At 46.2% G+C, this 12,951-nt stretch overlaps 2 protein-coding genes across 4 annotated transcripts; one reads left to right on the top strand and one right to left on the bottom strand.

Annotated features, from left to right (window-relative positions):
* The first annotated feature begins 49 nt into the window (after nt 1-49).
* Nucleotides 50-11,629, top strand: ANKRD13A (ankyrin repeat domain 13A). 3 transcript variants are annotated; one of them, XM_072351139.1, is made up of 17 exons: nt 52-187; nt 756-863; nt 2,207-2,260; nt 2,910-3,042; nt 3,173-3,297; nt 3,719-3,764; nt 4,111-4,254; nt 4,426-4,621; nt 5,177-5,243; nt 5,953-6,034; nt 6,509-6,567; nt 7,151-7,287; nt 7,650-7,807; nt 8,251-8,361; nt 8,718-8,869; nt 9,086-9,150; nt 9,628-11,629. In XM_072351139.1, the coding sequence occupies exons 5-17, from the start codon at nt 3,208-3,210 to the stop codon at nt 9,824-9,826; spliced, it is 1,506 nt and encodes a 501-aa protein (XP_072207240.1). In that variant the 5' UTR covers nt 52-187; nt 756-863; nt 2,207-2,260; nt 2,910-3,042; nt 3,173-3,207; the 3' UTR covers nt 9,827-11,629. The 3 variants fall into 3 exon arrangements, with proteins under 3 accessions (XP_072207241.1, XP_072207240.1, XP_072207239.1); XM_072351140.1 differs by lacking the exon at nt 2,207-2,260 and having other exon boundaries at nt 50-187; nt 785-863; XM_072351138.1 differs by lacking the exon at nt 2,207-2,260 and having other exon boundaries at nt 58-187.
* Nucleotides 11,625-12,768, bottom strand: C16H12orf76 (chromosome 16 C12orf76 homolog). Its single transcript, XM_072351142.1, has 2 exons — nt 12,594-12,768; nt 11,625-12,494 (listed from the first exon to the last, which is right to left on the bottom strand). The coding sequence occupies exons 1-2, from the start codon at nt 12,685-12,687 to the stop codon at nt 12,409-12,411; spliced, it is 180 nt and encodes a 59-aa protein (XP_072207243.1). The 5' UTR covers nt 12,688-12,768; the 3' UTR covers nt 11,625-12,408.
* Between the last annotated feature and the right edge of the window lie 183 nt (nt 12,769-12,951).

The raw sequence follows: 12,951 nt of genomic DNA, 5'->3' as shown, positions 1-12,951 counted from the left end.
GCCGGCGGGCAGGACGCCCCGTATGTAAGCGGAGGGAGAGCGGGGAACTGCGACTTCCGCTTGTCTGAGGGCCCGCGGGTGGCAGCGGGCTGAGGGGAGAGAACGGGGCCGTTATCATCGCATCCGCCGTGCTGAGGGCTGTCCCTACCGCTGCCCTGGAGGGAAAGGAAGGGGCGAAGGGACGGGGGTGAGGAGGCGGCTCATGTGGGGAGCTGGGGTTTGAGGTGGGGCCTGTTGATGCTGGGAGCGAGAGGCTAAGGGATAGGAGGGGGGAGGGTCTCAAGAAGGGCCCCAGGAATGGGATCAGAGGGGGGTGGGCAGGAGCAGAGCCCCAAGGCTGAGGGACCTGGGGGGGGGAAGGTAGAAGCTGAGGTGTAAGAGGGACCCCAGGGGTAGGAGTCTGAAGGGGACTCCAGAAGCAAGGGCCTGAGGGAAGGAGGGCAGAAGTGGGGGGTTCAAGGAGAGCCATAGGGGTGCGGGTCTGGGAGAGGGGATGGCCACGGGGATGTGGGGTGGGCAGAAGCTGAAGCCAAAAGGGGACTAAAGGGGAGTAGAGACTTGAGGAAGGCCATAGGGATGGTGGTTTGGGGACGGGTCCTGAGGGGGAGGCCCTGGGACAGAGGGCTGAGGGGGTCAGTAGGAGCAGCCCCCCATTTACCCCCCCCCCCCCCAAGGGTGTGGGATTTTGCATGGGGCACCCCTGAACAAAGCGGGGGGCTGTGAGGGCAGGCTGCCTGCTTCCCCTGCTCCTGCAGGTGCGTGGCATGATGAGTTCCCCCGGCAGGGCCAGCAGTGCGTTCCCCCTGCATGTCCTGGTTTGGAACAATGATTACCAGAGGCTGGATGAAGAGCTGCAAGAACAGGTAACTGCTGCCTTCCTGGGCAGAGAGAGCCTTGGCTGTGCCCTGGGTCTGTGCCAGGCTGCTGGGGCTGTTTTCCTTCTGCACCTGTCTGTCTGTGGGTTTGAGAGTGAGGTAAGAAGGTATAGGGATGCAATGGACTTTTCACTGTTTTTCTGTGCAAAAAAAAAAGCAGCAAACAGAGCTTACTTTAATGGAAAATCAGAGTGCAGCGCTGCTGCTGCTGGAGATGAGGGCAGGCAGTGGCTTGCTGATGACCAGCAGTGCTTAGAGGCAGCAGTTTGATACTGGCTGGAGTATTCTCAGCATCTCTGTTAAATAAAATAAAATAGACTCATTGTTTCATGTTGTAGAGTAGAAGAATACAAAGCTGTTCTCTCTTTGGGATGGCTGAGGGAGAAATAGTAATGACGTAAGGAAAGAACAGTGTGAAATGCTGTAGCAGAGCTCAGGCTGCAAGCATCCTTTGTGCTGAGGCACCCTGTGAAGGCTCAGGTGCACACCGGGGTGAGGGGAGAATCCTTTGGGAGCAGAACACATCCATTGCATTCTGCCTGGCACCACAAGGACACTATCCCAAGTTGGGCTGTGTCACCCCTGACTGGTGATTGCCATCTGCAGTTCTAACAGTGCTCCACGACTTACTAATGCTTGCTGAGAGCATGCACCTCTCCTGGTTTTTTTTGAAGGAGAATCTTTGGAATGCGGTTAGTTTTCATCTGATTTGCTTAATCTTAATCCTTAACGTTGCTGTCACGTCGTTTCAGTTTATTTCTATTGCAGTAACGTTTTGATGTGTGAACGTTTGTAATCAAATAAGGATCCTTGTGCTGCTTGTCCTTGTGAGACTGGGGCTAAGCGAGCATCCACACTGATGAGTGCTCCTTCCAGACTCAAGTACTCCTCAATGTGAGGCACCGAGCAGCGTGTTGAGATGGGACACTTCCATCTCTTATTTATCTGCTTTTAAATATTATTTTTCCCCTCTAAAGTATTCCAAAGATCTGTTTCCTCCTGCTTCCTCGGGATAAGCTTCTTGCTGGCAGAGGGGCACGTGAAGGAATCAAAAAGCACTTTGCCAGCTGCACTGGGTATGGCAAGGAGGAGTGGGATAGTGGTTTACTGGTTAGCAGAGGTCCTTCCCACATTAGTGCAATTAGCATTGGAGTTATAGGAAGTGGGGAAGCAAATGTGTTGGTATTCCAGAACAGAAGTGTGAAAAGAATGCTTTAAAATGAAGCTTCCCCCGTTGTGTGTGATCTTTCAAACTTGATGCTGTCAGATAACTGCGTTAACTTGCATAATAACTTTCCTGTTCTGCTATTGACTTTCCCCTTTTCCTTTAGTTATAGATGCTCTTCTGTTTCAAATCTCTAAGCTAATAGTGAAAGATATGTAAGGTATGAGTATGTTGTGCTTGCATGTTTTGGATATTTATGCTTGTGTGGTTTCTTATTTTTAGTGACTTGTACAAAATGCATTTGCTCTTCATTGTGCTGTGTGTCAGTAAAAATGAATGCCTTGTAACTTACCATTTGCTTCTATGCTCTCAAAAAGTGCTACACAAGATTGGTGTTGTATCGCCTGTTGGGTCGTTTTGTTTCTTTTCCCCTCTTTTTCCCCTTCCTGTTATGCTGTACATTAAATCCTCCAGCGATCTCTCTCAAGCTGTTAACTGTGCGTGGTTCAGTGCGCACAGAACTGTCTTTGACTGCTTCAGAAGGGGGAAATAATTACAGGAAGAGAAATGAGAAGCATCACTGGGAGCTCAGTTGTGTTTTACAGTGATGCCAGTTTGTAGGCTCTGTCCTGCTTCTCTTTCTGTTTTGGTGGGGAAGTGAGATCTCAGTGTACTGAGGGGCAGAAGGGCAGCGCAGCAGTGTTTGCAAACAGAGTGACTACGTAGCATGAGATGTGTGGGCATACATAGGGAACATTGACTCCTAGGTTATTTCCAACAAGCTTTATGTGAGCTCTTGTCAGTGCATTGTGGTTAACTGCGTTTGCTAGAGCAACATCAGCATTACTTATCTCTTGGATACTCAACAGGATGTTGATCAACGTGATCCCCGGGGCCGGACCTTGCTGCATCTTGCTGTTTCCTTGGGTTACATAGAATCTGCCAAAGTCCTTCTTCAGCATAAGGCAGATGTTACTAAAGAGAATGCACAGGGATGGACAGGTAAAGATCATTTTAAGAACAGAAAACATGCGTTAGTATTCCTCAGTTGCAGGAGCTGTACTTTGATTCTGCATTGTGCATGTTGCTCAGAAAGCAAAGTGAAACCATCTTGTGCTTGGTTTTCTTTCAGTTTTACACGAGGCTATCAGCACAGGAGATCCAGAGATGGTCCATATGATTCTGCAGCACCGAGACTATCAGCAGACCTCCAGGACGCTTGGAGGAGTCCCTGAATTACTCCAGAAGATTAATGAGGTGCTTATTTAGTTGACTCCAGACTGTAAGTCTGATTGCAATTGTTCAGTTGAGTAAACTGGAATAAGACAAACAGATCAGAGTCCAGTTAATTTGAGTTTGGACAATTTCATCCTTTCAGTTCACATATTGCATAGGCCTCTGGGAGATGGAGACTCTTTCCCTGACCTTATTTTGCAACCTGTAATAATGCACTTCAGTGTTCAAGGGTGGTTGTTAAGGTGTTGCTGCTTTTGTAATAACATGAGGAATGATAGCTCGTAATAAAGCAACAGCAGACTGAAGCACTGTATGCTTGTTAGTCTGAGGCTCTGTTTGTTTTTGAGTTTTCCTTTATCTAAAACATTGATGGGAGATGCTCTACTGAACATTAAATCAGTGCTGTTTTGTGAAGTATTCATAGAGTCTTTTCCTTTTGCAGACTCCTGACTTTTATGTGGAAATGAAATGGGAGTTCACTAGCTGGGGTAAGAATCCTGATTGTTGGTACCTCTTCTAAGCAGCAGACAGAAGGACTCGCTGCTACTAATATCACAAAAGCTACGCAGAGAGAGAGACATACAGACATCATTGTTCCCTGCTCCCCAGAATACTTACCATCACCTCTCAGAATAGCCCTTTGTATTTCTGTATCACAATTGTTCTTTGTTCTGATTGTGGGGTTGTTTGCTTTTTGTTTCTATCAGGAACTTTCTCTGAGTCTTGCTTGTGTTTCTTTGGTTGTTGATGATGAGGACAGTGATATGACTGGCATATAGAAGCACAGATGGCTTGCAAGTATCTGCTCTATTTACGTGTTGCTTGCTTTTGTAGTTCCACTGATTTCTAGAATTTGTCCAAGTGATGTCTGTCGCATCTGGAAAAGTGGTGCCAAATTGAGAGTTGATATCACGTTGCTGGGGTTGGAAAACGTGAGCTCGGAGAGGGGAAGGCGCAGCCTGATCTTCAGAGGAGAAGGTACGCTTTTGCTTACTGTGTCAGCGATGTTGATTGCCAAATGCTGGATAAACCACAATGAGAAACCCTATTTTTGCTCAGAAGATCTGTTGGAGGCTGAGTACTGAATTTTAAGCAACTTTTGGTCATGTTTGTCTTAAACACTTTTAAAATGAGCTACTGTTCCAACAGATGCTGAAGGTTGGGCAGAGCTAATTGAGATTAACCATGATGATAAGTTTGTTACCACGGAACGTTTTGAGATTTCCCAACACATGGAACATTTGACGCTGGGATCTATGACACCAAAAAGAAGAGAAGTGGAAAGACGCCTTACAACTCCAATTATCAACACGTGCCTTGATACAAAAAATATTGCTTTTGAAAGGTAAGGTACAAAGTTTCTCCTAGTAAATGAACACTGCAAGCTTATTGATGGCCATACCTTCTAAGTGAGATATTTGCAGTTTCTTTATCCTGTATACTTAGCACTTCCCCAGAGCTTCACAGAACTAGTCCATGTGGTGTTCAGTGAGCCGTATTTACAGCATCTGCACACTCATAGACAAAGACTTTCTAGACAGAAGTTCCCAAACTGCAATGTCAGGTTTCTTTTGAAGTCAGACTCGGTGCTGAGAGCTGGATGCTCGGCTAAATGGCTTAGTGTAGATTGCCTTCCTCCTCTGTGGCTCAAGTGCCCACATCTGAATCTAAAGCCCATGGCTTAGCCTCTGGATTTGTTCCATAGTCTGAAGAACAGGAGCAGCATGACTTTCTTAGCGCTGACATGGAGTGTGTGCATGAGGACAGGTTGACTCATGCTTTTGTCTGGGGTTAATAAACAAATAACTTACCGAATATCATTTGTTCGAACTTTTTGGGGGAAGAAATGTGTTGTGTAGAAGTGTAACAGTATAAACACCTGTTGTTCACTTTTTGGCAGAACCACATCTGGATTCTGGGTTTGGAGGACTGAAAAAACAGAAGGTGTAAATGGTTATGAATCAAAGGTAATGCCATAGAGCTCTCACAGCTAACTGGAATGTTGTTGTGTTTTGCCTTTATTTCTTGAATATTTTAGGTTTTAAGTTTCCTATTGAGAGTTTTATTGTATTACAGAGCAGGGTAGGAGTGAATGTCTTTAAGGGTGCCAAACTTGTGTGAGGGGCAAGTGGTGTGTGGTGCATCCTCAGGAGCTCTGGGAGAGAAAGAGGATCAAAGCATTTCAGCAGAAGAAAAAGATTCAATGCAACTGTTGGAACTGCCTTCCAAAAAACCAGAATTGAATTCATTCTCATGTTGTCATTCCTTCACTGTTAAACGAGGAGGAGCCATGGGCACTCTAATAACAGTACTGAAAGGAGATACAGCTGATGGCAGCAAGAAACTGGTAGGGTGAATTCAAGTATCACTGTGGGTGACTTGCAGTGTTTCTGTTTTACCCGCTTGCCCAGCAGGTGGCTGTACAGCTCCAGCCTTAAGCGGGGAGCTGTCAAGAAAATGGTATGTGGGGTTTTCACTGTACCAAAGGGAATAGAAAATCCAAGTGCAGCATTTCCAGCTGATCGCTGGTATGTTAAGGGTTAAGATCTTTGTCAATAAGAGGCAGATCCGTGTTGCTTTGTTCTGTCTTCTTAGGCTCATATTTATGGCTCTTTTAGAGGTGATGTTGGTTTTGTAACTTGTGGTGTTTCTTGTCCTTCTGCTCTCCTTCCAAAGGTGTACATGGCAAACAATCTAAATATAGTCACAAAAATCAGAACGGAACACTTAACAGAAGAGGAAAAGAAAAGATACGAAGGTAGTTTTCCTATAGGATCACTGAAATTAAGTACAACCTTTTGGCTCTCTAATGCCTTCTCTTTAATGCATTCATGCCTTACTTTGTTTTGGCCGGGTTTAAATGTTTCTCTGGGCTTTGTTTTCTTTGGCTTTCAGTTCATTTCTGGTCTCATGAGCCTTTCTAATGTTTAAACTGGAGTAAAAGATGGGTAGCCTGTGACGTCATACAGAAACATTGGCCTGTTCTGGGGATCACTAAGGAAAACACTGAATTATAGTGATCTGATGATAGAAACATCTGGAAAGCCTTGCCTCTATTCTGGATCTTGTATCCATCTTACTGTCACCTTTAGGTCCTGGGCTTGCCTGTTCAAGCTCACAGGGAATATGGGCTTCATCTTAACCTTGACAGGCTTACTGTACTCTGGGTTAGAAGCCTTGCTTGTTAGCTTGCTGTGTAATTTTGCTAAGTTGTTCTTCATGTTGTCTGAAGCTGACAGGAGCCCCTTGGAATCATTTCTGGGAACAGTGGAGCATGAGTACGGTGTTCAGGTGAGTGTCTGACCTCATTATAGAACCCTGTGGCACAGAGGTCTGTATCGATAGCTGTATGCACATGGAATCTGTTCCTATTTCACTAGCTCTGCAGCAACTTAAGTAATGAAGTTTGAATTTTCCCTGGGGAGATTTTTACTTGTTCTAAACCCTCAAATGTTCCCGCTTTAGCAATGCATATTTCCTTTTTGAATGCTCCCATGAGAAAGATGTAGAATCCTATAGCAAAACAAGAGCTGGGATGAGAGCAGCGATGGTGAACCTGAACAAGGAGTTCTTAGTGCCAGCCCACGGATAATCTGTGGAGCTGTGCTCACAGACAGGCAGGATCCTCAGGTGGGAGATGATGGTAATGTGGTGCTGGGAACACTTAGTAACTCTTTAGCAACATCATGTCCTGTGTTTTTTCTTAAATGGGTTGTTAGTGGTCCCAGTGTGGCTTTAGAAACCACCTTCCATCTGGACCCATTTAAACATAGCAGATACAGATTTGCTAGCTGTTAAAAGAGAGAATGAGCTCCTTTGTAAAGGTTATGTACTGCTTGTTTTGTACTTTGGTCTTTGTCTCTTTTGCATGTAGAGTACAGCGAAGACAACAGAGTATGCCACAAGTTACAATCCCACAGCTATTACTCCAGAGGAATACTTCGATCCAGAATTTGATTTGAAAGGCAGAGATATAGGAAGACCCAAAGAAGTCACCATTCAAACGCAGAAGTGAGAAATAAGACTATTTCCAGTTTGCCTCTTGCCAGTCCTCTGACCATTGGGAGCTGTATTTTACCAACGTTCAGTATAGTTTCACTCTTTGCTATGTTAATCAAAAGACATCCTGAAGTAATCACCTGTGGACTAATTCTTAGTTCAAGTGCTGTAACTTTTCATACACCTGACCCTTCCCTGTTGGAACGTATCAGCCAACTCCTATGTTTTGTTTCTAGCCTGACCAAGAGTGTGTTTTGGTTTCTTAAAGCAGTAACAATTGCTCTGGGTATGAATCAGATGGAAGAGTTGTGTTTTGCTTTTTCAGTTTCCAGAACTGTCTACTTAAGATGCTTTTATACAACTTACCCTTTCAGATTTAAAGCGACCTTGTGGATGAGTGAAGAGTTTCCCTTGTCCCTTGTGGAGCAAGTCACCCCAATCATTGATCTGATGGCCAGAACTAGTGCTCCTTTTGCCAGACTGAGGGATTTCATCACTCTGGAATTTCCACCAGGATTCCCTGTCAAAATTGGTAATGGTTAACAATCTCTATTCTAGCATCTTTGTTTCCATTCATTGTACTGTTTTTGCAGCCATTTTAGTTTTACCAGTCATCTTGCCACACCTGGAACTGAAAACCAATATATATGCTCTTTATGTCTGGGAATGTACGGTCCAAATTCCCAATGACTGGTGTAGAAACTTGATTTTAAAGGCTGTATAACTTAGTGAGCTGTTTCTAGCCCTTTCCTTGTGATTTCAATGCCTTTGGTTTGGCAAATCTTACTTTTAAGTACCCTTATGGGATGTAGAGGCAGAGTGACAAAGACTAAGGGCGAGTTCTTGGTAATATGAGTCATGGTTCACTTTGTTGTGACATGCTGCTTATGGATTATGAGGTTGTCTGTGGCTGCAGGTGTGAAAATGAATGACAGGCTTCTCTTTTTGATGCAGATATTGTTGTTTTTTTAATAGAAATTCCCTTATTTCACGTGCTGAATGCTCGAATTACATTTGAAAACGTCAACAGCTGCAGGACAGCTGAGAGCACATCACCAACAGTTGGAAGTGCACAGGGGGATTCAGGTGAGGATTAGAAGAATTCAGTGATGGCATCTCTTAGTGTTTCTCTTTGTGGAGCAAGTAGAAGAGCTTCTGTATCCATTGCAAATAACCCCAAAGAAGTCAGAGCTACTGGAGTATTTCTCTCTTTCATCCTTTTTCTTCCACTGTGGTTTTGCCAGGTTTCAGCCACCTTACCTAAGAAAGGCTGTACTGCATCTTACTGCCACGCTTGTTTGCTCTGGCTCCATGGAGCCCAGTGGCTTATCTGCACTTTTGGAGTTAATCATGTGTGAACATCATCCATTGGGTTGTTTTTCTATTAACAACTTGCAAAAAATATACCGTGCCATGTTTTTAACTATATTTTGCTTCTCTAGGTGCTACTTTTGAGGTTGACCAGTCGGTGTTTGAGATCCCCGAATCTTACCATGTCCAAGATGATGGTAGGAACATACACGTGCACGATGAAGATAATGAGATTATGCAGTTTGCTATTCAGCAGAGTCTGTTGGAATCCAGTGGAAATAAAGTAAGTGTGCTGTAATCTGCTCAGTGCTGATCTGTCAGCTCTGACAGGGAATGTGCAGCAATAGCTTGAGCTCTAAATTAAGCCATTATGTACAAAGTGCCACGTAGGATGGATTTTCTGAGAACCTCAGAGGGGAAAAATAGAGCAATTTATTTGGAAGAAGAAATAAGAGCGAGTTACACCACCAATCTATGAACTTCTTTCTTCGCTTTCTAGGAAGTGGAGGCACATTCCAATGGAGCAGTTGCATATTCACAGGACTTCAATATACTGTATCAGAGGTAACTAATTATTTGTGTGTCAAGCCATAGTATCACAAAGCTATGTTTCTGAACACAGGTGGCACGTGCACAGAATTCAAGGTCTGTCCTGCTGTGCTGCTTCTAACTTTGCTTTTATCAATAAGTCAGAGCTCCAAGCTGGGCCTCACTAGTCTGTATAGTATGTCCCTGTAGTTCAGTGCCACAACTGACCTGCACATGTATTTTTCTCCTATTATACACAGCCTTTCAGTTCTGCTATTAAAGCTATGGGTTTGGTTCCTATAGGTTGGCACATCTCTGAGGAACCCCAGAACAGGTTTTACATGTGGCTGTCAGAATTGCTGTCTTACACTGAGATCTGCTTTCTGCCCTGTAAGATCATGGTTCAAGCTTACAGACTGAACACAAGTTGCTAGGGGGAGGATCGCTGTAGGAAACATGAACGAAGCTCCATCTCTTTTCCTTCTCAAAGTTCTGTCTTTCTGCTTTCTACAGGGCACTGCAGGAGAGCTTCCTGACGAGCACAGGTCATTCACAGTGCAGCAGCCCTAGCGAGCCTTCTAGTTTTGAGAAAGACTTGCAGCTTGCCATGGAGCTCTCTGTCCGAGAGCAGGAGGAGCGAGAGAGGCAGCGCCGTGAGGAGGAAGATGCAGAGCTGCAACAAGCTCTACAGCTTTCTCTTCTGGAAAAATAACTCCTTGAAAGAAGGATGACCAAATCTGTGCGAAGCTGAAGGCTTTCGGAGCTCTCAGGCTGAAGACCACTCCTGGATTGCTTAAGTAAACATTTCACCTGCCGTCTTCATGGTCACTGTAATATCAGCTACTGCAGATGATGGTTTTATCTTTTTCTTTTTGAGGGAGATCCAGTCACTGGGCATTCTGTGTTTGGCTGCCCAGCTGTGCAGCCTTTAGCCATGCTGTATTCTTTTACCTGAACGTGTTTATTGAAGAGCAGGTGGAAGGCTTGCTTAGCACCAGGGCTTAGGGTTGCGTTGAAGCTTCAAAACCTGATTTGTGAGGAGTTCAGAAGGGAAACTTCTTCATTACTTACCAAAGAAATACTCATCGATGTAGTCACTTGGGAATAATTCAAAGCCAATGTCTCTGTTTCTTCCAGTTCATACGTGGAAGGCATCTATATACATTTACATGCATACAGTAGTTGTCATGCTGACAGATGCTCTCTGTTAGTTTTGTTTAGACGTGATTCATTCTTCTCCAGTCACTGAGACTTTTCCCCATATGCTCCTGCTTACAAGGGATCATTTTATACTTGAACAGCTAATCCAAGCATGAGATTAAAGTAGCGCTTCCTGAAATCAGGCAAACAGCCAGTTATGATTTTAGCTCCTCAAATGGGACCATCCTCCTAAAGTAGCACTTTCTGCAGTGATTCAACACCAGCTCATTCCCATGGCCAGAGGGCAGCGAGGAGATAAGCGGTAGGTAGAGGTGCTTCTTGAGATCACTGTGTGTGCATGCGTGCATGTGGGTGCTGCTGAGTTCAAAAAGCAGAGAAGCCAGTTGAGATTTTAATGTATACTCCTATTGGAAGATCAGTTTTAACTCTGTCATCCGCAAGGGAAAAAGGTGTGTTGCTTTTTAAAGCTCAAACGCTCATCCTTCGCGTGAATGCATCTATTTTTTTATCTGACTCTTTTTATTGATTTTTAAACCAAGCCAAGATGGCTGCCCTCCTTGAAACGGCATCATAACAGCTCAGAAATAGGGTTTTAACAGCTCTCCTCAGGTCTTTCCTCCTACCATAGAGTTGTAGCTGTTCTACTTGCACTTCTCTCAGTGTTTACAGTGCGCACAACTCTCAAGTGCACTCCAGACGTACACAGTGATGTACGCCCACAGGAAGGCCTTACAGCAGCCAAACATCAGCAATATGGCTCAGTCCGTGCTCACGGTGCTGTGAGAACCCATGGTACGTACGCTGTCATCTTGCTGCCTAACCCTGCCCTTCTCCTTGAGCAAAGCAGGGCAGCTGCGTGCAACCGTTAACTCCTTTAAAATCATTATGACCCAACCGGAGAGATGGTTGGTAGCTTAGAACTCCATTTGAAACCAATAATCCCATATTCCTTTCTGTAGCAGGCAATTGCAATTCAGTGTCTATCTGCATCACGCTTAACATTGCAGCTTGCAACCCTCCTTTGGCTCCCTGGTGGCTGCAGGAATGGGGAATGCAACTCTTTGTGTGTGGGGGGCTGTGTTGGAACTGCACCTTTGGAAAGAGGATTACTGTGACTTTCTGGGTTGCAGGAAAGGGAAGAAGCCTCGCATTGTGTTTTTGACGACATGATGGGATACAAGATGAGATTGCATTGGGTTTGTTTTCCTCCAGTGGAAATAAAGAGTGCTGTTACCTTTGTAAGGGTGCTGTCTGGCTTTGCTTTTGGTTAGTGAGCAGCTGGGACGTGGGACTGCTCGGCCTTTCACACAGCTACAGCTCAACGTCCATGAATAAATAAAGGAGTCCTGCAGTGTTTGCTTCTCTTTTATTTGTACAGAGAGAACAGAGCAGGGGGGTGAAGAATGAATGCAAACAACGCTGCTGCCGCAGGGAGCTCAGAGCTACACCCACCAAGAAGCACACAGCTATGGGCACAGTGTTACGTGGAACAAAGGATGCAGAAACCAACCAAGTCAGAGCTCTGCAACTAAGGAGAAAGGATCAGAAAGAAACATCCTGCCCTTGGTTTGCTGCCTCGTTTGTGCTTCACTGAGATTAGAAACGAGGGCCGTTCCAGGCCAGCCTCATTTACTGACACACAGAGCAGCAGCAAAGGGAACCTCCAGCTCCCTGACCCTAACAGAGCAGGACCTGCTGGCCGCACTGAGGGCTTGCAGAGCTGACCAACACCTTTACATTGGAAGCACGATTCTAAAAAGCCTAAAATAAATTACTACCCCTGCCCCCATTATGTTAAATACCAACGGAATAAGAAGCAAAATCCAGTTACTAACTCCCGGCAGTGCAAAACAGAACACAAAAATAGCAGCATCCATATGCACGTGGTGTGACTTCAGTGTAAAACCCCGACTTTGTTACCAAAAGCTGCAGGGTGTGGATCCGGCTGGAGCTCCACAGCTGAGCATCCAGCTGGCCCCGCTAATCCCTATGTAGGGGCTGGGCCTGGTCCTTGTCCATAGCTGCTCCCCGTGGCTCCGATGCTGAGCGCTGGGCTCGCCATCACCGCAAAGCAGAAGCGGAACCGTGTGTCGCTCCGTGCGGGTGGTGTCCTGGAGCCGTGGGACGCGACCGCTACCGCCGGCGGACGGGCTTGTAAACGCAGACGGCCATGAGGACGATGGTGAGCAGCAGGGCGCTGAGGATGCTGCCCAGCAGCACTGCGAAGGAGGAGGCCGACAGGTTAAGCCTCCGCCGTACGGCACAAAGAGAAGTCCCCTCCCTTTTCCCCTGCATCCCCCCCAACCCCAGCTCCTTACCCAGGTTCTGCTTCTGCAGCACGGCGTAGGGCCGGCTGCGCTCCGCCGGGGTCAGGGCCGCCAGCACGTCCAGCGCCCAGCCCCGCAGCGACATCCCGGCTCGGTTCGGTTCGGTTCGGTTCTCCGCTTCAGCACGGCGAAGAGCGCCGCTTCCTCTTCCTGCCGCCCGCCCCGCCCCGGCAGCGTCAGCGCTGCGCCCCCGGTCCCCGCCCCCCCATAAAGTTCTGCCCATCTCCGTGTTCCCCGAGTTGTCCCCATGTCTCGCACATCCCCGTGTTCCCTCCATTCCTGTGTCTCCTCCCATCCCCTTGTTCTCCCCGCTTCCACGTGTCTCATAGTCATAGAATGGTTTATGTTA

The sequence above is a fragment of the Excalfactoria chinensis genome, chromosome 16 (genome assembly GCF_039878825.1).
Source record: "Excalfactoria chinensis isolate bCotChi1 chromosome 16, bCotChi1.hap2, whole genome shotgun sequence".
Taxonomy (NCBI): domain Eukaryota; kingdom Metazoa; phylum Chordata; class Aves; order Galliformes; family Phasianidae; genus Excalfactoria; species Excalfactoria chinensis.
This window is presented reverse-complemented; position numbering and strand designations above follow the sequence as displayed.